The 25,933-nt window shown below is 43.9% G+C and overlaps 1 protein-coding gene across 1 annotated transcript in view; it reads left to right on the top strand.

Annotated features, from left to right (window-relative positions):
- Positions 1 to 25,577, top strand: part of LOC310773442 (fibronectin type III domain-containing protein 5b-like) — a gene marked incomplete at both ends in the record, with an annotated part of 59,463 nt that extends 33,886 nt beyond the window's left edge. The window contains 6 exons of the mRNA XM_083633325.1: positions 2,771 to 2,886; positions 12,799 to 12,900; positions 17,744 to 17,846; positions 18,298 to 18,387; positions 19,580 to 19,746; positions 25,536 to 25,577. Coding sequence (XP_083489451.1) covers positions 2,771 to 2,886; positions 12,799 to 12,900; positions 17,744 to 17,846; positions 18,298 to 18,387; positions 19,580 to 19,746; positions 25,536 to 25,577 — 620 coding nt within the window. The remainder of the gene's footprint in view (positions 1 to 2,770; positions 2,887 to 12,798; positions 12,901 to 17,743; positions 17,847 to 18,297; positions 18,388 to 19,579; positions 19,747 to 25,535) is intronic.
- Positions 25,578 to 25,933: the final 356 nt, after the last annotated feature.

Raw genomic sequence — 25,933 nt, 5'->3', positions numbered from 1 at the left:
CACAATACATCACATAGAAATAAACCACCAAACAACTAAATGAGCCCAATACATCACATAGAAATGCAGCACCAAACAACTAAATGAGCCCAGAATATATCACATAGAAATACACCACCAAACAACTAAATGAGCCCACAATACATCACATAGAAATACAGCACCAAACAACTAAATGAGCCCACAATACATCACATAGAAATATAGCACCAAACAACTAAATGCACCCAGAATACATCACATAGAAATACACCACCAAACAACTAAATGAGCCCAGAATACATCACATAGAAATACACCACCAAACAACTAAATGAGCCCAGAATACATCACATAGAAATACACCATCAAACAACTAAATTAGCCCAGAATACATCACATAGAAATACAGCATCAAACAACTAAATGAGCCCAGAATACATCACATAGAAATACAGCACCAAACAACTAAATGAGCCCACAATACATCACATAGAAATACAGCACCAAACAACTAAATGAGCCCATACATCACATAGAAATACACCACCAAACAACTAAATGAGCCCAGAATACATCACATAGAAATACACCACCAAACAACTAAATGAGCCCAGAATACATCACATAGAAATACAGCATCAAACAACTAAATGAGCCCAGAATATATCACATAGAAATACACCACCAAACAACTAAATGAGCCCAGAATACATCACATAGAAACACAGCACCAAACAACTAAATGAGCCCAGAATACATCACATAGAAACACAGCACCAAACAACTAAATGAGCCCACAATACATCACATAGAAATACAGCATCAAACAACTAAATGAGCCCAGAATATATCACATAGAAATACAGCACCAAACAACTAAATGAGCCCAGAATACATCACATAGAAATACACCACCAAACAACTAAATGCACCCAGAATACATCACATAGAAATAAACCACCAAACAACTAAATGAGCCCAGAATATATCACATAGAAATACAGCACCAAACAACTAAATGCACCCAGAATACATCACATAGAAATAAACCACCAAACAACTAAATGAGCCCAGAATATATCACATAGAAATAAACCACCAAACAACTAAATGAGCCCAGAATACATCACATAGAAATACAGCATCAAACAACTAAATGAGCCCAGAATATATCACATAGAAATACACCACCAAACAACTAAATGAGCCCAGAATACATCACATAGAAACACAGCACCAAACAACTAAATGAGCCCAGAATACATCACATAGAAATACACCACCAAACAACTAAATGAGCCCAGAATACATCACATAGAAATACAGCATCAAACAACTAAATGAGCCCAGAATATATCACATAGAAATACAGCACCAAACAACTAAATGAGCCCAGAATACATCACATAGAAATACACCACCAAACAACTAAATGCACCCAGAATACATCACATAGAAATAAACCACCAAACAACTAAATGAGCCCAGAATATATCACATAGAAATAAACCACCAAACAACTAAATGAGCCCAGAATACATCACATAGAAATACAGCATCAAACAACTAAATGAGCCCAGAATATATCACATAGAAATATAGCCTAGGTAAACCCAGCCACCACGTGACCTGCTCTCTCAGTTCCCAGTGACTGAGAACAGGTCTGAGAGCAGGTCACGTGGGGGATGGGTTTACCCAGGCTAATAGAAATACACCACCAAACAACTAAATGAGCCCAGAATACATCACATAGAAATACAGCATCAAACAACTAAATGAGCCCAGAATACATCACATAGAAATACAGCATCAAACAACTAAATGAGCCCAGAATATATCACATAGAAATATAGCCTAGGTAAACCCAGCCACCACGTGACCTGCTCTCTCAGTTCCCAGTGACTGAGAACAGGTCTGAGAGCAGGTCACGTGGGGGATGGGTTTACCCAGGCTAATAGAAATACACCACCAAACAACTAAATGAGCCCAGAATACATCACATAGAAATACAGCATCAAACAACTAAATGAGCCCAGAATACATCACATAGAAATACACCACCAAACAACTAAATGAGCCCACAATACATCACTAGGAGCTGTTTAAGTGCATGCTTTAGGGTGGATTTTTCCTTTACGATCAGAATTTGGACTAGGATTAGGTTCAGGTTAAGGTCTCATTATGCTTTCCGCATCAGCGAGGAACGCGAGTGTCCACGCGGAAAAGTGACGTCAAATCAGCAGACACGCCCCTCCGCAAGGCTCCGTGCGGACGGTTTTCGACCGGCCGTGCGCACGCCGAATTTTGTAACTACGCGGACGCGGACGGGCGGACAAAGTGGAGTTTTCAAGACTCGCGCTCAATTCCGCCTGCAGAAACCCACACAGAGTATACAAGCTCCACACGTTTCCTCGTCGGATTCCGTGTCTCTCATTTCCGTGCGGCCGGCCAAAGCGTCAAGCATAATCCAGGCTTTAGGGTTATGGTTATAAGGTTAAGCATGCAGTGGAGCGGGTTACTGTAGGGTCAGGGAGTTTCTTTGGACTCTTGTGAATCCTCTGCCTTTTAAATACTTTATTGTCTTCTTCTTCTGCTGTTGCAGGACATGCACCATCTGCAAACCGGCAGTTTTGCTGAGTAGGGCCAAATTGTTCCAGATTTCTGTGGTGTTTTAACTTTTTCTTCTGTATGAATAAATTATTGAATGAACGAATGTATCAATATAGTCACTAAAGGTCCTCACAAGTATAGTAATACAAATGTGTCTGTATGTGTGTATGTTTTATAGCAGTGCCAGCAGCCCCAGTGAACGTATCGGTCACCCAACTCAGGGCGCATTCGGCCATGGTGACCTGGAATATTCCCCAGGGAGACACTGTCATTGGATATGCCATCTCACAGCAGGTACAGTGTGTGTGTGTGTGTGTGTGTGTGTGTGCGCGTGTGTGTGTGTGTGCGCATGTGTGCGTGTGTGTGTGTGTGTGTGTGTGTGTGTGTGTGTGTGTGTGTGTGTGTCAGGGCCGGCGCCAGGATGAAATGACTGAGGGGGCTGTTATAACTGGCGAGGGGGCTGTTTTTTTTTGTTTAAAAAAAAATATATATATGATATTTTTATATCGTAAAACATAGGTTATATACCCGCTATGCCTATTTCTGGACTTTTTAACCATAATAACCTCTGAAAAGCGCAATAACAACACAAGAAAGACTACTATTCAAAATCAAATAAAACATTTATTTCACAGCAGCAGATTAAGGCATTAATAGAGGTTCAAGGGTTCATAGGTTCAAATTTAATAAATAGCTACATCTCTGACACCTTGTGACAACCAAAGCACAGCAAATAGCGCTTCCCTGCCAATTCTGAAACAACAGAGCTATGTTTACAGGGAGTAGCCTACATCAACTTAAACTGATCAAATTTGATGAAGACTGCAGAAACAGCAGCCTAAACATGTCAGGTACAAACATTGCCTAACTGGCCTTTATAGATGAACTATTCTTTAAAAAAAAAAAAAAAAAAAAGATTTCAAGTGAGGGGGCCGAAAATTGAACTGAGGGGGCTAAGCCCCCTTAGGCCCCCTCGTGGCGTCGGGCCTGGTGTGTGTGTGTGTGTGTGTGTGTGTGAGAGAGAGAGAGAGAGAGAGAGAATACTATCTACTATGGCCATGCGTGCAAATTTAGCTATAAGTGTGATTTTATTTTGTTTTGTTATTGGTTTAGTCCTCGTTTAGTCTTGCTGGCCAGCCTCCCCTCCCTACCGTGAGAAGAGTCTGGCGGCGCAGGTCTCGATTGTCGGATTGCGATGGGCGTCGCTTGGGGGCAGTGCCCTTGTAAAATAATTTCCAACAATTGCCATTTTCAGCGTGTAGCAACGAGCTAGCATGTAGGTTTGTGCCGTTAGCTTGCTAGCTAGTTAGCGTTGTTGGCACTATTTACAGCGACACACAGGGAGTGGAAGCCGCTCTGATTGACATGGTCGGAGCCAATGACAGAGCTTGTAATAAGCCGGAAGCGGACATCCGGCCATGACTGAAACAGTCGCTCCAATGGGGAGCAGCTGTAGAGCAAGGGAGGGCTTATCCCAGGAGCCTGTTTCCGTGCAGCCAGACGACTCTCACGGTAGGGAGGGGAGGCTGGCCAGCGAGACTAGTCCTCGTTAAAAAGCCAGTCAATTAATTTCTCAGACTCCTCATTAACTTCAGTCAATCCCTCTGTCATTTTATCGCTTTGCGCTCATTTGGTAGCAGACCAATCAAGTTGGCAGGAATACAAACTGAGGCGGTCTAAATAATATATTCAATGGCCAAAAACCTGGAACGCTGCCATGCTGAGAGAACCAGAAAAATGGCTTTTTAAGCACTGAATGATGTATTTTTGTGATACTCTGTGAATCTCTTGAGGAGTGAGTGATTCTTTCCTCTCTGCTCCTGTCCGCAGAGGGTTTCAAACACGCAGGGCAATCCAGTTGCCAGAATAAAACTTTGGCATTTTGCGTGTCTGTAAGCCAGGAAAATGTACAATCACAACCTACATTTTAAATACATTTCAAAACCTTGCAAAAAGCCTTTCCAATGGTAAACACAAACAAAACAACTTTAAGAACTTGGGTTATGTTTAGGCAAACAAAACAATTTAAGGTTAGGATTATAACACCCTTACACCCTTACTGGCCACTGCACTATTTCAATAGCAGACTCTATAATGTTGATACACGTATCTAGAAATGCGATACGTATTTATCGTGATACATATTTTTGGTTCAGATATGTTTATATTCAACACATTCTCACTCCGAGCACGTAGCATATTGACGCTTTGTCCCGTCCCTTGTGCGTCTCTTGTTACTAACATGGTACCCTTGAGCGACCCATGAAACGACTTGGGCTTTCCGACTAAACTCAATGTAAACCCATGGAAATAATCTTTGACGCTTATGGCAACTGCTCCCCCATTAGCTTAACTGCTCCCCCATTAGTCAACTGCTCCCCCATTAGGGTCTGGGGGAGGTTAGGTTTAGGCGTGGGGGATGGGAGAGGTTAGGTTTAGGGTTAGGGTCTGGGGGAGGTTAGGTTTAGGCGTGGGGGGTGGGAGAGGTTAGGTTTAGGGTTATGGCTAAACTACTGCACAGTTGTTATATTCTACATATCCGTGGATTGTAGAAACGTACAGTGTCAACGTTTTATTCTGACAAACAGGCTGCGCACTGAGCAGACGTTTAGCGTCTTGCTCACAGGCACTTCTGCATGGCGGACACTTGGGGCGATGAGGAATTGAACCTGGAAAGTTCCGGTGACTCTTTCAAAGTTTGGAAACGCCAGGGGAACCTGATCGCTTCATTTACCGAAGATATTAATGTGAAGCTTGGCTGCTGGTCGCATCTTTGAAGGAACAATAAAAGTAAAATACAAGTCTCCTGTTGTAAAAAAGAGTTTTAGCCAGAGGTCAAACTGTGTTATTTATCAAATGCACAGTAGTATAACAGAAGGTCATTCTGAACAATGTGATTCTTAGGACAAGCAGTGTTGCCAACTCTTTTCCAAGGAAAGTAGCTTGGCTGCTCAGAAAGTCGCTAGAAGTCGCCAGATGATGTCATACGCTGATTTGCATATCAATGTAATGCTGCACAGCGCGGCATAGCCCGTTTGAATATAGTGCGGACTCTGCCCGCCAACCCTATCTCCAGGCAGCCCCTGCTCTCAGGAGCTGTGCTGTGTGTGGGACAGGCAGAGAGAAAGAGACAGAGAGAAAACTGGCATCACTCGTACCAATTTATTGCCAAATGCTTTGGGATTCAACACAATAACATTGCTTACCATAGTCAGAAAAAGTCCCCAGATCTGTCACTAGTTGCTTTTGAGAAATACATTTGCCGGGGGGGCGGCAACACTTACGACAAGGCAAACGATAACTATGTAGTGGGGGTGGGGGATAATATATCAAATATTAAATGTCGCAAAGAGTCACAAATAAGGGCAAAAATAGCCAAAATAAAAAAATAAATTAGCAAGCAAGTCAAAACCATAGATGTAGCCACCGTGACGTCACCCATTGGTTTGTGGGCTCCGGTTTTGAAGCCTTGAGTTTGGCATTTTGACGGTCACCATTTTTCTTTGTTTTTGTTTTGTTGTCTTGGAGCAAGAAGCAGCTAGCGCGAGACCAGGGGTTTCTCAGCCGCAGCGCTAAGTCTGCTCTTCGTCCAGGATCGGCGAGCTGCGCAATCACTGGACAGGTGACCTGCCAATCACACCCCAAAGCATAGTCTGCTTTATCATCTACTCCATTGGTTCCCAAATGGTGTGCCGTGGCACACTTGTGTGCCGTGAGGCAATTCCAGGTGTGCCATGGGATTTTGTAACAACCAAGGGTTAAATTGAGACAGTTATAGATTTATTATAAAACAACATATCACTATTCACTATAATATAGAATAGACCACACATAAATGGTCTATTCCTTCTTATCAGTTGGGCCTGAAGCCACAAAATCCTCCAGCCTTGAAGCCAGAGTGACTCGAGTGGAGAGAGTGAGAGGACGCGGACAGGCACGTTCATAGGGATGCATTAACTCCTCCAGGTAGCATGGTGCAATTCAACACAACATCAAACAGTTTAACAGCGTCTCCAGAGGGCATTTCAAACAATTTCAATTTCTCTTGTTAGCTGATAGCACCGACCCTCTCCCCACAACCCCTCATGAAAACAGAGAAAGAAAATGAGGATGATATACTGTAAGACAAAACTGCATTAACAGGTGGATGGAAAGGTAGGGAGAAAAATAGGTCAGAAACCAAGGGCGCGGGAAGGTGGGTGCTGAGGGTGCGGCAGCACCCCCTGGTGGCAAGAGATGGAATTTTCAAAATTGTTGGATTTGGCTCTACTGTGTTTCTGTGCATGAGTCTGTGCTGTGTAGTGGATATCTTGTCCATAGACGATCTTTGCTCAACGCAGTGGTTCTTGGGTAAAAATAGGATCCGGGAAATGCTGAAGTTTTGTTTACTTAGCCTCACGTTGAAACTAGTGTTTACATAGCTGTGTTTAATTTGTTCACGGAGTCGGAGACAAAAATGACGACTCTGCCAGTCAAATCCCAGCTTTGTGAAGAGAAAGAGATACGAGATGACAAGACTGACAAAAAAGAAAGAGAAGGTGGGAGGAATAGCAGGTAGGCTATCACTGTCCCTGATTCCTGACGGTAAATTGAGTAATGCTGCAGAGAAGAGGAGAAGATACTGAATAATGACATCACAACAGTATAATCCTAATGTTAATTTAAAATGAAATATTCCTCTAAATATGGCTAAAGGTCCAACAAACGTCAACGCTGTAAGGAAGAGTCCCTTCTTTACAGCACCCCCTATTTAAAAGTAGTTCCAGCGCGGCTGTCAGAAAGATTCAAGATTCAAGATTCAAGATTTTTATTGTCACTCCATGGTACAAGTATCACGTGTGAAATTCTTGTGCTGTGGACTCCGTTTACAACATAGTACAAATATAACAGTGCATATGAGTGCAAGTCTGACATGTTTAATAACAGAATGTGAATTGCTCTGATATTCTGCTTAAACGAGTAATTGCATTGTGTGTTGGTGCTTTGATATAGGCTAATTTGATAAAGTTTCAAATTAATTCTTAAATAAAATGCATTTACAGACTATTTTGGATGGATATGAATACAGGTGTGCCTTGAGATTTCGGCTTGCCCTTGTGCCTTGGAGACAAAACGTTTGCAAACCACTGATCTACTCTACTGTAAAAGAGACCATAATTTACAAAATTAACACCATGCTGTATTTGAAGAAGACTTGAAACTAGTGATTGGAACCATAAACTTATTAGGAAAGTGTTTACTGAGGTAATAAATCGAGTGAGAATTAGGCTCATTTCCCCATTGACTTCAAGACAATCCGACTCCTTTTTGCAGCCAGTGCTGACCATTGGACCATTAGGTTTAATGCACTTCTGCAATTGGCTTTATTTTTCAGCTGTGGAGCTTGCCCCTTGCTGGCCAGAACACCCTGGGGCTTTCTAATCAGCCGATCAGCGGAAATGTAACCAATGAACGTAAATATTAGACATGGAAATTGTGCTATATATGTCATGCAGTAGTCTTAAAATTAAGTTAGCAGCAAATGAGCTGGAACCCTGTAATGGGGATTTAGCATTTTATTCTGACCATATATCAGCTCATTTTCATTTTGTTGGGCTTACAGCCAAAGCAAGCAGAGAGAGCCGTGCATCTACTAGCCCAGCCTGCTTACTCAAGTCTGCATCATTTTAATCAGGTTTTATGACCCACAGCTTGGCAAAAGGCAAATTAGACCTTAGCTGGGCTCTGAGTGGGTCGTCTCCATTAGATGAAATTATTTGGCCGCGACTCGGCTGACAGGAGAGCATCCACAGCCGCGAGTAGCAGCACGCACTGCCAAACAGCCCTGTCTTTAAAGTCACCTCACGTCCCACTCATCCATCAACCCCATGGCCTCTTAACAAATGCAACACAGCTTCAAAATGCCCCGAAGAATCTCGAGCCACAACCTCAAAAAGCACTTACATTAAAAACTCAAATATTAAATGCAAAGGTGGCAGGGGGGGGGGGGTTGGGGGTGGCGCAGGTGTTTTGCGGGTTATGCGGTGGGCTTTATCTACTGAGTGTAATCTTTCATCTTGCTCTACTGTCAAGTTCAGTGGAAGTCGTTCTGTCATTCTGGATAAAATAGGTAAATTATACCCTGATGGATTGGTCTGGCTTTTCATAAATGCAGTTATATCAGTTACTGCACTAGACACTGTCAGTCAGTGTATCTTGGTGTATCTATTTTTTTTGCTGAGAAAACAATACTGTCAGTTGTGAGTAAAACATACGGTCAAATTGTCAGATCTTTAGCTATAAGAGATTATTCCAGATATCTTAGGATGAATGAATCTGCTCAAAGGGTTTATTTCACTCATCTGAAATCCTTCCAGATGCCTGAGCACAGACTGGTGCTAATCACATGTTATGTAACAGCGTGTTCATACAGAATTATGGTGTGTCACACACACACACACACACACACACACACACACACACACACACACACACACACACACACACACACACACACACACACACACACACACACAGCATTCAAATCCGATTTCCCATCTCAAACATAAAAGTCCCAACAATTGTAATTAAAATGTATAAATGCCAAAAGATATAGCACCAAAAATGTAGCATGGGTGCAATAAACACGATTTCAGACGGACAAGCCCGTCTTTTATTGTCACACGATCACACATCAACACATGCATGGCCACAAACACACTCATGCTGACGGTGGCCGGTGAAATTTGTCCTCTGCATTTGACCCATCCTGGCTTGTCCTTTCCTCCGGGGGGCAGGCCAGGAGCAGTGGTTGCTTTCTCGTACAGCGCCCGGGGACCAACTTCGGGTGTTGTCGTCACTGGTCGGATGACGATGACGATCTGATCTTCTGCATGTTTTTCATGGGGGGGTTATATATGGAGGAACCCCCTGGGGGAGCACGGGGAGAACATGCAAACTCCACACAGAGAGAAAGGCCCTTACGATGAGATACCCCACCTGGGCAGTGGGCACTGAAGATATGGGGGGGAACACAACCACAGCACCCACAGTGTCCCAGGCGAGAATCGAACTCAGGACCTTCTGACTGTGAGGCGACAGCTCTACCACTGAGCCACCATGCCCCCAATATAATCTCAAAATGGAGCTTTTGTTCTGACATTTTGAAATGACATAACCATAATATTATACAATAAACAAAAGGTTAATTGATGATTAATGTGTTAATGTGGGTGGATGCTGACAAAATGCACTTGCAGCCTGCAGAGAGTATCCAATCCAAATGATAATTGTGTTATGAGATTTCTTCATTTACTAGACACTGGCCTGTTGTAACAGTTGTGGAGAGATTTGTTTATATTTTATACCAATAAGATGGATCACCAAATGCCACCATTGGAATGGATTTGGCTGCCAATATTGATTTTGTAAGTTGCCAATGCATTTGGACTTGTATCTTCAATGATATCCAAATAAAAATCATTTTATAACCAAAGCTTGTACCAAAATCAAGATCCAGGCTCCAGATCAGAAGCTCGCGTGTTCAAATCATGTCAGGATCATGTGTGAGTGGAATAGAGCCTATTCTCTTGCTGGGATGTCACAGCTTCAAAAAGCCACACAAAATATGTATATTTTGTGGAATAGACCTTGAGCGTGACCTTTAACCTGCTGTATCTTTGTAAGTCTCTGCCAACCTGTCATTGATCTTTTTTGTATTGACTGCTACTGCTGAACACTCCAGATAGTAGCATCAGACACACTGCAAAATCTGCCATTCATCAAGCAAATTCTCTTCATATTAAGTCTGAAGTGAAGTCTTGACGTGATTTCAATCAGGAAGACTACTTGGCTCACGCCCAGTTTTATTCATATTTTTCTCAATCCAAACACAGTTATCCACACATTCCCACGCTATTAATAGCCAATCAATGGAAGTCTTTGCCCTCCCTCCCTTTGCTGCTGAACCAATCATCTAAAGCTAAGTTCACACTAAGCGCTCCGCGCCATCGGCGAGGTGTTTTTGGAGGTCTGCGACAAACCCAAGTCATGCTGGCAAGTCAGACAAGTCATGCTGGCTCGGTGCTCTTCGCGAATCGGCGCCCACTTGTTAACACATTCACTGCCAGCCGTTTTTTCAATACTGTATGTAGGTTCTGCCAAGGTTTTTTTTTGAGGATTCTGCCTCATCTTTCAAGAGCTGAGGATTCTTTTCTGCTAAGATTTTGTCAACACAAATGATCTCAAAAGAACTAATAGAATGTGTGCTTTCTCTGTCTAAAAGAGTTAGTTTGTAGAGTTAGTAGTTATGTAGGCATTAGCAGTAGAATACAGCATGGTTTCAGCGTCTGAAAATTTATTCTGAGATAAATGGCTTTTATGAAATTCGATAGAACAGTCACTTTAACCATTTATTTTTGGCGTAAGACGTCAGACATCTAAACAATAGTTTTGAACAGTAATTTCCTCCATAGCAGCAGGAAACCCCCCTCTCCTTCAAACTCCTCCCTCCGTGGTTGTGTCTCTTGTGGCTTTGCAGCGTTTGTCACAAGCGAGGCTCTGCCTGTCTGTGCTGCCTGGCTGCTGGCGGCTGCTCTTTGGGCGAGTCTGCATGAGTCGTTTCGGTTGTTGAGCTCAGCTGCAATGAAGCTGCGTGCGATTGTGGGCTTTCTGCGCGTGTTTCAAAGTGTGTTGCATAATCTATTATGCAAATTTGCAATCCCCCACCGCCAGCTCCCAGCGCGATAATGCGCGAAAGCGAAAGCGTTTTCGCCAATCCATTTTACAGTATGAGAGAATGGTTTCCTCGCGCGTTCCCCTGCAGTTTTGGCTCAGCTTTTTCTAGTCTGGAGAGCACTGTCGCCACTTAGTGGGTCGGTGGAATGGGTTGTACACGTTCGGTGGCTCCAATATTTTTATAGGAGACGTGGGGGGCGTTGATCCACGTCCCACCGTCAATTTTTTTTTTTTTTTTTTTAAGACGAGATATCTCGTCATTGGCAGTCAACCGTTGGATTTTTTAAGACGAGATATCTCGTCAATGGCAGTGAACGTGTTAAGTGTTCAAAGAGGCGAGCGGAGAGCTCCCTGAGTGCTCACGGATGAGTCACAGAGGTCAGATGGATATCTAGCCTGCTAAATATCTGCTCGTGGTGGGAGAGCACAGTAGTGAGGCAGACAAGGCCGAGGTGATGTGGCGATGTCTGCTGTCTGCAGCACACGGGGAGCTCCCCGCTCACCTCTTTGAACAGTCCACACTTGACTCATTCCCCGCCATTGATGGGATATTACGTCAATCTGTGTTTTCACTGCCTGTTTAACTCATTGGTATTGATCAAAATCCCTATCAACACACTGCAGATATATTGTAGTCATTTTATGCTGTGGAGCTATAAAAGTCATACTTATTGCCCTTATATGAGAAATTGCTTGATGGGATGGGTATTTTGTGCAGCGTAATGTCGTGTGCTGAAATAGATGTTCCCAGCATTGATTATTCTGTTCTATCAATCGATTCAACAAATAAATCTTACAGATGAAGCAGGCAGGATGGCCTGATGGTTAGAGAGGTTCTGCCGTAACAAGGCCTGGGATTGAAACCCCTTATAGCCATATAGAAGCTATAGAAACATTAAACCCTCTACTGGTCTAGGGGCATCGCACCAGCAGGCTGAATCTGCACCCCAAACAGAAGCAAGTGTATTCCCATAGACTGTATAGAAATATGGACGTAGCTAACGTGACGTCACCCGTTGGACAGCTGCATGTGTCTGCATTGCTCTGTCTGCATGTGAATGTGTGCGCGTGTGCATGCATTCTCTCAAGGTGAGGAGTCTGGTATAACCACATTCAGCAGATGGCCCGTGTTATTATTTCATGTGTGTATTTGATGCATGTGTTTGCAGAGGCAGGACGGGCTGATGTGTATTTTGATGTGTATTTGATGTGTATTTTGATGTGTATTTTGATGTGTATTTGATGTGTATTTGATGTGTATTTGATGTGTATTTGATGCATGTGTTTGCAGAGGCAGGACGGGCTGATGTGTATTTGATGTGTATTTTGATGTGTATTTGATGTGTATTTGATGTGTATTTGATGTGTATTTTGATGTGTATTTGATGTGTATTTGATGTGTATTTTGATGTGTATTTGATGTGTATTTGATGTGTATTTTGATGTGTATTTGATGTGTATTTGATGTGTATTTGATGCATGTGCTTCCAGAGGCAGGACGGGCTGATGCAGCGCTCCATCCGCGAGGTGAATACGTCGAGCCGCTGGTGTGTGCTGTGGGACCTGGACGAAGACACACACTACAGCGTGCAGGTGACACACACTCAACACATACTGATAACACTTTGTTTATGGCAAATCTATTAGTTATTACAACTAATTCTATTAGTAATTAGTTCTGATGCAGCACAAGTGTATAATAGCTCATAGTACATTAATAACCAGCACTCATTCCAGCTAAAGCAGATGATGGAGCAGTATCTAATTTGTGGCTCTATGGCTGATTAAACATTGTATAATCTAGTATAGCTTTATTACAGACTGACAGATTTTTTATATGGTTTATTTGATAGGGACAATGTAAATGAACACAGTGTCACTTCAACTGGTTGGAAACAAGTTGATGAAACTCATGTTCTGCATACAGAGATTATTAGAGCTATTTCTAGTTTCCAACTCCAAGCCGACTGCTGGCTGTTGGCAATGTCTGCATCATCGGTAAACTGTCTCCCTAGTCTTTGTGGTGTGTCCCGCACCGTTACTCTAGTCAGCCTTGACGGCGGCTTTTTCGGCATCGGGACGTCGGTGAGAGCAATCACTCTGATTGGCTGGTCAGCTCGTAGCGAAGCAGTGCATGAGAAGAGACGTTCCTCTCATTTTTCAAAAGACGTGGCCTTCAGAATCTCATTTTTCAACTATCACAAAGACGTGACCTTCAGAAAAAAAACCTTGAGCCTGTCACACTGTATGATATCACCCATTTAGTGCAGTTTCTCCTTATTTTTCCACCTCCGCCTCTTCCTTCAGACATATTTTCAACTAGAAGTAGCTATATTACGATACCATCTTAAGAGGTGAGTGAGAGTGGCATGGCGTGGGCGCAGAACGTACGTGCTAGCCGGCTGTAGTCTTTGCAGTGTGTTCAAGTGCAACCTTTTTGGCCCCGACACAGACGACGTGAGGCAACACAACAGTTGGCCTTCATCAACGCTAGTCCTTTGAAGTTAGGTTAGTGTGTTCCAGCCTTAAGAGAAATAAGAAAATATCAAGGTTAGATATAATTATAGATTTTTTTTAATAATGAGGGAAAAAAGCTCTTTTAACGTGTGAGCAGATTGTCCTTCAATGGGAGGACTGGCCTCAATAAGCATCCGCCCTGCAGGAGTGTCATTGAGCAAGACACTCAAACCCTGCTAGCTCCAAGGTCTCTGCTCTGTAACTGACCTCCCAAAGGATGGAGAGCAGTGAAGAAATAAATCAAATAATTATACAGAGCGACTTTGAATGAGAGAACTGGAGCTCAGGCTCCGTGTCTTGCTCAAGGGTAGTTTGGGATAAAACGTGTCTCTTGAGAGGAAAAATCGACTTCCGCTTCTCTTCTACTTACTGTATATCATCAGTGATCGAAGTGTTGTTTAATTTTTTGGTTTTCCGGAGTCACTTTGTCTCATAACCCGTCTGTGATCAGGAGGAGTCACTTTGTCTCATAACCTGTCTGTGATCAAGAGGAGTCACTTTGTCTTATAACCTGCCTGTGATCAGGAGGAGTCACTTTGTCTCATAACCTGCCTGTGATCAAGAGGAGTCACTTTGTCTCATAACCCACCTGTGATCAAGAGGAGTCACTTTGTCTCATAACCTGCCTGTGATCAGGAGGAGTCACTTTGTCTCATAACCCACCTGTGATCAAGAGAGGTCACTTTGTCTCATAACCTGCCTGTGATCAGGAGGAGTCACTTTGTCTCATAACCTGCCTGTGATCAAGAGGAGTCACTTTGTCTCATAACCCACCTGTGATCAAGAGGAGTCACTTTGTCTCATAACCCACCTGTGATCAGGAGGAGTCACTTTGTCTCATAACCTGCCTGTGATCAAGAGGAGTCACTTTGTCTCATAACCTGCCTGTGATCAGGAGTCACTTTGTCTCATAACCCGCCTGTGATCAGGAGTCACTTTGTCTCATAACCTGCCTGTGATCAAGAGGAGTCACTTTGTCTCATAACCTGCCTGTGATCAAGAGGAGTCACTTTGTCTCATAACCTGCCTGTGATCAGGAGTAGTCACTTTGTCTCATAACCTGCCTGTGATCAGGAGGAGTCACTTTGTCTCATAACCTGCCTGTGATCAGGAGGAGTCACTTTGTCTCATAACCAGCCTGTGATCAGGAGTCACTTTGTCTCATAACCTGCCTGTGATCAAGAGGAGTCACTTTGTCTCATAACCCGCCTGTGATCAGGAGGAGTCACTTTGTCTCATAACCCGCCTGTGATCAGGAGGAGTCACTTTGTCTCATAACCTGCCTGTGATCAGGAGGAGTCACTTTGTCTCATAACCTGCCTGTGATCAAGAGGAGTCACTTTGTCTCATAACCCGCCTGTGATCAGGAGGAGTCACTTTGTCTCATAACCTGCCTGTGATCAGGAGGAGTCACTTTGTCTCATAACCCGCCTGTGATCAGGAGGAGTCACTTTGTCTCATAACCTGCCTGTGATCAGGAGGAGTCACTTTGTCTCATAACCCGCCTGTGATCAAGAGGAGTCACTTTGTCTCATAACCTGCCTGTGATCAGGAGGAGTCACTTTGTCTCATAACCTGCCTGTGATCAGGAGGACTCACTTTGTCTCATAACCTGCCTGTGATCAGGAGGAGTCACTTTGTCTCATAACCTGCCTGTGATCAGGAGGAGTCCTTTGTCTCATAACCTGCCTGTGATCAGGAGGACTCACTTTGTCTCATAACCCACCTGTGATCAGGAGGAGTCACCGGGCGTGTTTCCAGCAGACTATTATCGTAGATTAATAGATAGATTATCGTCAGATGGGTCTAAGTGATGAGAGGAGCTGGCGCGTCTGGGTATTTTTAGACAGTTATTGCTCCCATGGGAGAAAGTTGTAACAAGGTGCAAAGATTATTTTAGGCATAAAAACATATTTTAAACTGCAAAATGCCTCTGCCTGTAATGCCCCAAAATCTACTGTATGACCACACAGCAGCTGCATTGTATATGAGTCAGTGGGTTCTATTCTGACAGATCAGGAGTGGAAAGCAACATTTTGGAATCTTCAACTCTTCGTAAACCCTGACTTTACATTACGAGGCCTTTGGGCAATAACGCAGAGCTTTACTTCTTCTGGCATATGCCCTTCAGCTCTGTTGAGGCAAGCCAGTCCAGTGTGTCATTGTCCAGGTCAGTCAGACCACGATGGCCATTCGGTGGCCGGTGTTTATTATGTGTTCCACAGTTTGTAATGGATCCCCGCACTCGCAGTGGGCACTGTCCACGAGGCCCCATTTTTTTCATTGCTGCACCGAAACAGCCTACGCCTGTCCTCAGGCCATTCAGGATAGTCCATTGCTTTCAGGGCAGGTGCTGGGATCTTTAATGTAGCGATTTACCCTAGATGGTTCTGCTGACTCCCACTGGTCCTTGCAAGAAGAATATCCCCCGCAGTGTACGCAAAGCCTATGTTCCCTGCTGGGATGACGAATGTGAAGACCTACTTTGTGCCAATACAGAAGCACAAACCTGCAAGGACAGGGACAAAACAGCAGACAATCTATTCTGCAGGCTAAACGAGCAATGCAGGCAATGATGTACAGAGACTGTGGAATCAATCGACTTCACACACTCCAGCCACCAGGCGTGGGAGACCATGAACAAGCTGACTGGAAGGTCAACAACTCCAGCACAGTGTCCCATTGTCCCATTCCATTGCGTCGCTCCTGCTGAGTAATGGCCGCTTCCCTAACGCAAACAAGGACTTCACCAGAACAACATCAGCGAGAGCCCATGAGCTGCTCAGGGCCCCAGGCTGCGATTCCAACCTATCCATTGATTTCACGACATAGGAAATCGAGCAGACCACCCAACGCCTGAAGACCGTAAGGCACTAGGAGTAGACGGAATCCACCCTCAGTACCTAAACCACCAAGGAAAGAGGGCAACTGGCTGCACACTTTCTTCTCCACATGTCTCCACTATTTAAAGCTGCCAAAGATCTGGTGTCGTGCCAAGGTGATCGCCCTGCCGAAGCCAAACAAGCTGAGCGACGAACCCAAGGGATACCAGCCCATCTCATTGATGTGTGTTCCATACAAGCTCCTCGAACGCCTCATCCTGGCACGTCTCAACCCAGTGATCGACCCCCAGCTGCCAAAAGAACAAGCCGGCTTTTGAAACGGTAGGTCAACAGCAGACCAGGTGACCCTCCTGTGCAAAGACATAGAAGACAGCTTCCAGGCAGAGGAGAAGGCTGGCGCCGCCTTCCTGGACCTCACAGCTGTGTACGACACTGTCTGGCTGCGTGGACTACACATGAAGCTCCTGGAAACCATCCCAGACAAGCACATGGTGAGCTTCATAATGGAGATGCTGAGCAACCGCAGCTTTTGGCTATACACCAGCAACGGCCAAAGCAGCAGCGTGAGAAAGCTCAAGAACGGCATCTCGCAGGGCTCAGTGTTGGCACCTACAGTATGTTGTTCAACATCTACATCCACGACCTACCTGCAACAAAATCAAGGAAGTACGGCTACGCAGATGATCTGGCCATTCTACTCAGCAAGCCATCCTGGGAAGCAGTAGAAGAGGGCCTCTCTGAAGACATTAACATCTTCTCTTCATACAGTCTGAAGAACTGGTACCTCAAGCTCAGTGTTGACAAGACTGTATCATCAGCGTTCCACCTCCACAACAAAGAAGCGACCCGCGAAATGAACATCATGGTTGACAACGCTCGGCTACAGTTCCAGCCCTTCTCCCTACATTTCTTGATCCTATTTATATGTTTTGGAATTTATCTCTATCTATCTATCTATCTATCTATCTATCTATCTATCTATCTATCTATCTATCTATCTATCTATCTATCTATCTATCTATCTATCTATCTATCTTATCTATCTATCTATCTATCTATGTGTTTGGTGTTGTTAGGTGCAGTCTGTAGGGCCTCAGGGTGACAGCCAGCCGAGTCGCACCATTCACTTCAGGACACTGGAGAGGAGCGACCATTACCCAGCCGGAGTCCTGGACCACCGTGAGGACGCGCACGCACGCACGCGCATGCACACACACACACACACACACACACACACACACACACACACACACACACACACACACACACACACACACACACACACACACACACACACACACACACACACACACACACACACACACACATCCTACTGTATAAATGTAATGTAAATGTATTTTATATTTTTGCCATGGCGCTGAGCTAGGCCTGCTGGGGTCGGGAGATGGGAAAGTCAGAACACTCAGTCACTCACTCGCTCAGTCAGTCACTCATGTATGTTTAGTGAAGCTAGGGAATATGGGCCGTAGCTAGGGATAGGAAGGTGGTAGAGAGTGGGAGTGGGAGTGGCATGGTGCCATAAAGCTGAATGGCCACACCACTGCGCCATGGGCTTAAAGGTTTGTTCCTTTTTTCGAAGTAGTATGTGTTGAATGTGCTGTTTGTGCAGATGAACCAACCATGGAGGGTCTGGGCATGACGCCTCACCTGCAGACAGGAGAGCTGCTCATTATCACCACGGTACTGCTGCTCTGGGCAGGTGAGGTGTGTGTATGTGTGTGTGTGTGTCTGTGTGTGTGTGCATGCGTGCACATTCTTGAATCTGTGTCAATGCTGGGGAAAGTTAAGAGTTAGTTAATATTTAAAAGTAGTTATTTTACATTGATACAGACGTTACAAAGTAGGCTAACTAGTTACGATAAAAAGTTTCTCTTTATTAAAAGTAGCTTGTAGGCTACTTCTGCATTGCCAACTTCAACAACATTGTAGGAGCCATATGGTTTCCTACTGTATTCATGTTTGAAGTTGAGCACTAGGTGGCACCCTTGGGTCAATGGTTGCTTTGAGTCACGGGTTACTTAGGGAAGTGGGCGGCAATGATTCTCCAGGTGTGTGTTGCTAGACGGGGAAGCAATACAGTTTTTGACCGCCACCATATGCCACGGTTGGTGCTTTATGGAATAATTGTTTGTTATGATGAGTGGCACTGCATTGGTATGGATTCTTGCCAATTTTGATTGTTGAAGACCATTAAATGGTGGGCACATTCATCAAACTGAGAAACTGGAGTGTGAATCTTATTTATTTCACAGACACTGCTGTTGGCCGGCGTGTCAACTAGGTCACCTATGCAACCACCTCAGTGGCTTAAAGTTGTAGGCTTAGCCGCTACAAACATGCTGTAGAGATATGGCTTATACACTGTGTTATACACACCAAGTGTGTTCATCGATCATCATTTTAAAAACTCATGCAAGATGATTGCTCTGTTATTCAAGCAAATCTCATTTAGATCAAGCATAGACTGCATGTTAATTGTAACATTTAATAAAAAAATGGAATTCAAACCTGATTACAAGAATTGGAAAAACGTGAAATGACTAGTTCTGAATACTCAAACGTGTTACAAAGTGGTGTGTTATCCCCAACACAGTTTAACACATGAATCATCAATTAACCTTGTGTTTATTGTATTATGGTTATGGAATTTCAAAATGTCAGATCAAAAGCTCTATTATGAGATTCTATTGTGCCCATGCTACATGTTTCACTGTGCAGATCTCTCCCTTTTGACATCATACATTTGAATTAGAATTGTTGGGAGTTGTATCTCAGGTGGGAAATCTAGATACAATTTGGATGCTTCCTGTGTGTGTGTGTGTGTGTGTGTGTGTGTGTGTGTGTGCGCACGCGCACGTATGTTCCCTGACTCTTCCCCTCCTCGCCCGCAGCCGTGATCGCCCTGTTCTGCCGGCAGTATGACATCATCAAAGACAACGACTCCAATGGGCGGACGGACAAAGCCAAGCGGCCGTCGGTGCGCGCCGCGCCCTCCTACTACAACGCCTCCACCCACAGCTCGCCCGTCTACCACAACGGAGCCGTGTGCAGCAGCAAGGTGAGGCGCAACAACTCTCTCTCTCCTTTGACCTTCCTGTCCCCGGGCTGCATTCAGAAAGTCAACAACAATACATGCTCACTCCCAACTAGTCAAATACTGACGTTCAGTCAGGACGTCCCTCTCGTTAACGTTACGCACTGCATACTCCTTTTTCATAATTTTTTGACCGCATGTTTTTCATCATTTTTCAACGCCACGAGACCGTAGCCAAAAACTTGTTATGTTATGGTTAGGTAAATTGGTTAAGGTTAGAGAAATGGTTTGGTTGTGGTAAAATAAGAAAAGCGTTTGTTAAACATGTACATTTGGCTTAAGGTTGTATGTACGGTTGTATGTACTTTGAAAACGCTGGGCATCGAACCATGGCCATTAGCATCGAAGGCAAACGTATACGCCCATCAACCACCCCGACCACAACGCTCTCACTGGCCACCGTTTGATTTCATTGTCACACTCCTGTGGTGTCAATTTCACACGTTTTGTGGGAGTTCTAGAGAAGTCTATTGGACTACCCTGCATGTTGTGGGAGTTCTATTGAAGTCTATTGGACTACCCTGCACGTTGTGGGAGTTCTATAGAAGTCTATTAGACTACCCTGCATGTTGTGGGAGTTCTATAGAAGTCTAATAGACTACCCTGCATGTTGTGGGAGTTCTAAGTCTATTAGACTACCCTGCATGTTGTGGGAGTTCTAAGTCAATTAGACTACCCTGCATGTTGTGGGAGTTCTAAGTCTATTAGACTACCCTGCACGTTGTGGGAGTTCTATAGAAGTCTATTAGACTACCCTGCATGTTGTGGGAGTTCTAAGTCTATTAGACTACCCTGCACGTTGTGGGAGTTCTATAGAAGTCTATTAGACTACCCTGCATGTTGTGGGAGTTCTAAGTCTATTAGACTACCCTGCACGTTGTGGGAGTTCTATAGAAGTCCATTAGACTACCCTGCATGTTGTGGGAGTTCTAATGAAGTCTATTGGACTACCCTGCACGTTGTGGGAGTTCTATAGAAGTCCATTAGACTACCCTGCATGTTGTGGGAGTTCTATAGAAGTCTATTAGACTACCCTGCATGTTGTGGGAGTTCTATAGAAGTCTATTAGACTACCCTGCATGTTGTGGGAGTTATATAGAAGTCTATTAGACTACTCTGCATGTTGTGGGAGTTCTATAGAAGTCTATTGGACTACCCTGCATGTCGTGGGAGTTCTATAGAAGTCTAATAGACTACCCTGCATGTTGTGGGAGTTCTAAGTCTATTAGACTACCCTGCATGTTGTGGGAGTTCTAAGTCAATTAGACTACCCTGCATGTTGTGGGAGTTCTAAGTCTATTAGACTACCCTGCATGTTGTGGGAGTTCTATAGAAGTCTATTAGACTACCCTGCATGTTGTGGGAGTTCTAATGAAGTCTATTGGACTACCCTGCACGTTGTGGGAGTTCTATAGAAGTCCATTAGACTACCCTGCATGTTGTGGGAGTTCTATAGAAGTCTATTAGACTACCCTGCATGTTGTGGGAGTTCTATAGAAGTCTATTAGACTACCCTGCATGTTGTGGGAGTTATATAGAAGTCTATTAGACTACTCTGCATGTTGTGGGAGTTCTATAGAAGTCTATTGGACTACCCTGCATGTCGTGGGAGTTCTATAGAAGTCTATTGGACTACCCTGCATGTTGTGGGAGTTCTATAGAAGGCTATTGGACTACCCTGCATGTTGTGGGAGTTCTATAGAAGTCTATTGGACTACACTGCATGTTGTGGGAGTTCTATAGAAGTATATTGGACTACCCTGCATGTTGTGGGAGTTCTATAGAAGTCTATTGGACTACCCTGCATGTTGTGGGAGTTCTATAGAAGGCTATTGGACTACCCTGCATGTTGTGGGAGTTCTATAGAAGTCTATTGGACTACCCTGCATGTTGTGGGAGTTCTATAGAAGTCTATTGGACTACCCTGCATGTTGTGGGAGTTCTATAGAAGTCTATTGGACTACCCTGCATGTTGTGGGAGTTATATAGAAGGCTATTGGACTACCCTGCATGTTGTGGGAGTTATATAGAAGGCTATTGGACTACCCTGCATGTTGTGGGAGTTCTATAGAAGGCTATTGGACTACCCTGCATGTTGTGGGAGTTTCTATAGAAGTCTATTGGACTACCCTGCATGTTGTGGGAGTTCTATAGAAGTCTAATAGACTACCCTGCATGTTGTGGGAGTTCTATAGAAGGCTATTAGATGTTCCTCTGAGAAAGTCAGTATTTCTATAGAAGTTCTATAGAAGGCTATTGGACTACCCTGCATGTTGTGGGAGTTCTATAGAAGGCTATTGGACTACCCTGCATGTTGTGGGAGTTCTATAGAAGTCTATTGGACTACCCTGCATGTTGTGGGAGTTATATAGAAGGCTATTGGACTACCCTGCATGTTGTGGGAGTTCTATAGAAGGCTATTGGACTACCCTGCATGTTGTGGGAGTTTATATAGAAGTCTATTGGACTACCCTGCATGTTGTGGGAGTTCTATAGAAGTCTAATAGACTACCCTGCATGTTGTGGGAGTTCTATAGAAGACTATTAGATGTTCCTCTGAGAAAGTCAGTATTTCTATAGAAGTTCTATAGAAGGCTATTGGACTACCCTGCATGTTGTGGGAGTTCTATAGAAGGCTATTGGACTGCCCTGCATGTTGTGGGAGTTCTATAGAAGGCTATTGGACTACCCTGCATGTTGTGGGAGTTCTATAGAAGTCTATTGGACTACCCTGCATGTTGTGGGAGTTATATAGAAGGCTATTGGACTACCCTGCATGTTGTGGGAGTTCTATAGAAGGCTATTGGACTACCCTGCATGTTGTGGGAGTTTATATAGAAGTCTATTGGACTACCCTGCATGTTGTGGGAGTTCTATAGAAGTCTAATAGACTACCCTGCATGTTGTGGGAGTTCTATAGAAGGCTATTAGATGTTCCTCTGAGAAAGTCAGTATTTCTATAGAAGTTCTATAGAAGGCTATTGGACTACCCTGCATGTTGTGGGAGTTCTATAGAAGGCTATTGGACTACCCTGCATGTTGTGGGAGTTCTATAGAAGGCTATTGGACTACCCTGCATGTTGTGGGAGTTCTATAGAAGGCTATTGGACTACCCTGCATGTTGTGGGAGTTCTATAGAAGGCTATTGGACTACCCTGCATGTTGTGGGAGTTCTATAGAAGTCTATTGGACTACCCTGCACGTTGTGGGAGTTCTATAGAAGGCTATTGGACTACCCTGCATGTTGTGGGAGTTCTATAGAAGGCTATTGGACTACCCTGCAAGTGTAAACATGATGAAAAGGGGTAGTACCCCGTGTGTTAGAAAGTGATGCTAAGGGGTCGTGATTAAATGCCAGTATTTGGAGTTGGGAGTGAGAACAGGTTGGGGGAGGAAACATCTTTACTGTCTCCCTGGCTTTTATTTAGAATGACTTCAAATGATGCATTATAGAGAAGGCCCATAACAAAACAGTCCTTCTCTGATGATGGTTCTGGGCTCCCAGGAATATTTTGTTTTCTCTAAAGAGGTTTTGTGGTTTGCGTCAGAAAACCGCAACCAGCGGTGGCCTCATCCTGGCTAAATATATAACAGGCTATAGGAAAGACAGATAAGTGAAAAGGACAGTTGTGGTGTGTGGGTGTAATCCATTCATTAAGGTAAGGATTAATGTGAATAAACTGACAAAGTAGATTTGTTTCCCAGTTTAGCTCAGTGAGACTTGAGAACCATCAGCTCAGTTAGCGGGAGTTTGGTTTATAAGCCACAATAACAATCTGAAATGGCCTTTTTCACAGCAGCCATTTTGTGTCTAAAAGGCAGGGTAAACACAGCTGCAACCAAAACATTAATGAGGGCCCCAGCACTGGAACACCTAAATGGATTGGAGGTTGGAAACTCTCATTAATGTTGTGGTTGCACCTGTGTTTACCCTGCCTTTTAGACACAAAACAGCTGCTGTGAAGAGGTCAATTGACAAACAATGTAAGACTGCAAACTAAACATTACAATTTCTGTCTTTTCTAGATTTGCAGTACCTGCGTCAGTTGTACTGCAGAAAACAAGGCGAGGTACATGACAAACTTTAGGCTGAAACAAAGCAACACCTGCTCTTATGAAGGGGAGAGGACTGCTTGTCAGTCCCGATGACCCGCCTACTAAATGAGATGGCCTCTACCATCATACATGGAAACATTTTCTGTCCCGAAAGTTTGGACACACCACATTTTTCTTAATTTTTTACTGTTCTCCACATTTTAGAATAACGGTAATTATGCAATGACCAAAAAAGTATGTTGGTTAAACCCACTCCCCAGTATAAAAGGCTGTTAAGCAGGTCTGGCAAGGGAGCTAGCTCTTTTTGTGGTTGTGGTTAGTGTATGTGCTTTGCAAATGGGAGATTGTGGGATCAAATCCCCCCTCCACCCCTGAGTATGGCCCTTAACAGTACTGTCAACCCAACACATGCTACATCTGGTTGATCCCTCTCCCCCCTCGTTAATAATATCCCATTTAGAAAAAGTTACAAATATAAAGAGGATATTTTCAATGTCTAATAATAATAATAATAATAATAATAATAATAATAATAATAATAATAATAATTGGTAGGACTTATATAGCGCTTTTCTGACTACTCAAAGATGCTTTACATAAACATAAACAGATAAACATAAAAACATAAACATACACAGATACAGAAAATACAAATAGAAAAGAGGATGGTAGAGGTGAGAATTTCAGTTCTAGGGAGGCAGTGGAACTGATATTTTTTTAACCAGAAAGCAATGCAAACCAATGCAATCGAGAGAGAGATTCAGCTCAGCCTGACCCCAGTCCATCAAGTCCAGACAGGTCTCATTTCAAGCCTTCACACACACACACACACACACACACACACACACACACACACACACACACACACACACACACACACACACACACACACACACACACACACACACACACACACACACACACACACACACACACACACACACACACACACACACACACACACAAACATGGAATAGGTCATCGATTAGTTAATAAATCTTTCACATCATATGGGGAGTACATTAAGACACGTGGGTCTGCATGTGAGCATGAACCCACACACTTCCTTCAGGATGTTTATGAGTCATGGATATAAGTGACTGTCTCTCTCTCTCTCTGTCTCTCCCTCTCTCTGTCTCTCTCTCTCTGTCTCTCTCTCCCTCTCTCTGTCTCTCTCTCTCTCTGTGTCTCTCTCTCCTCTCTGTCTCTCCCTCTCTCTGTCTCTCTCTCTCTGTCTCTCTCTCCCTCTCTCTGTCTCTCTCTCTCTGTGTGTCTCCCTCTCTCTGTCTCTCTCTCTCTGTCTCTCTCTCCCTCTCTCTGTCTCTCTCTCTCTCTGTGTCTCTCTCTCCTCTCTGTCTCTCCCTCTCTGTCTCTCTCTCTCTCTCTGTCTCTCTCTCCTCTCTGTCTCTCTCTCTCTCTGTCTCTCTCCTCTCTGTCTCTCTCTCTCTCTGTCTCCCTCTCTCTGTCTCTCTCTCTCTGTGTCTCTCTCTCCTCTCTCTCTCTGTCTCTCTCTTCTCTCTGTGTCTCTCTCTCTCTCTGTCTCTCTCTTCTCTCTGTCTCTCTCTTCTCTCTGTTTATGAGTCATGTTTTTATGTACAGTATACTGTATAATGCTCTCTGTTTGCCTCACTGTTTTTTCTCTCTCTTTGTCTGTCTGTCTGTCTGTCTGTCTGTCTGTCTGTCTGTCTGTATCTCAGCTTCACAGAGCCTCCTCTTCCATCAGCATCATCAGAGTTTGAGGGATGCCAGTTTTGAGACTCGGTGCCAACCTATGGATGGATGGCGTGGCACTACAGGCCTGAAAAGGAACGCCTGGCATTACAATGACAAAACAGAATGCATAGACCTGGTTGGGAGTCTAATTTTGTTGTAGAATGGAATATATGGGAATATGAACAGGGCGTTCAATACACAGCAAATTCAATGGAACTAAAGTGGAGACATCATACTACTATACTGACTATAATGACTATACTGTTCTCTGTGGCAGAAGACTAAAGCATGCTACTATCATGGAGACAGCTGTGTGCTGGCCTCTAGTGGCAGAACAATGGCATGGCATTGCAATGACAACAGAACAAACCTGAACTGAATA

Source organism: Poromitra crassiceps (genome assembly GCF_964638095.1).
Source record: "Poromitra crassiceps genome assembly, chromosome: 3".
Classification (NCBI taxonomy): domain Eukaryota; kingdom Metazoa; phylum Chordata; class Actinopteri; order Beryciformes; family Melamphaidae; genus Poromitra; species Poromitra crassiceps.
Note: the sequence above shows the minus strand (reverse complement) of the source record. Positions and strands in the feature narration are given on the sequence as shown.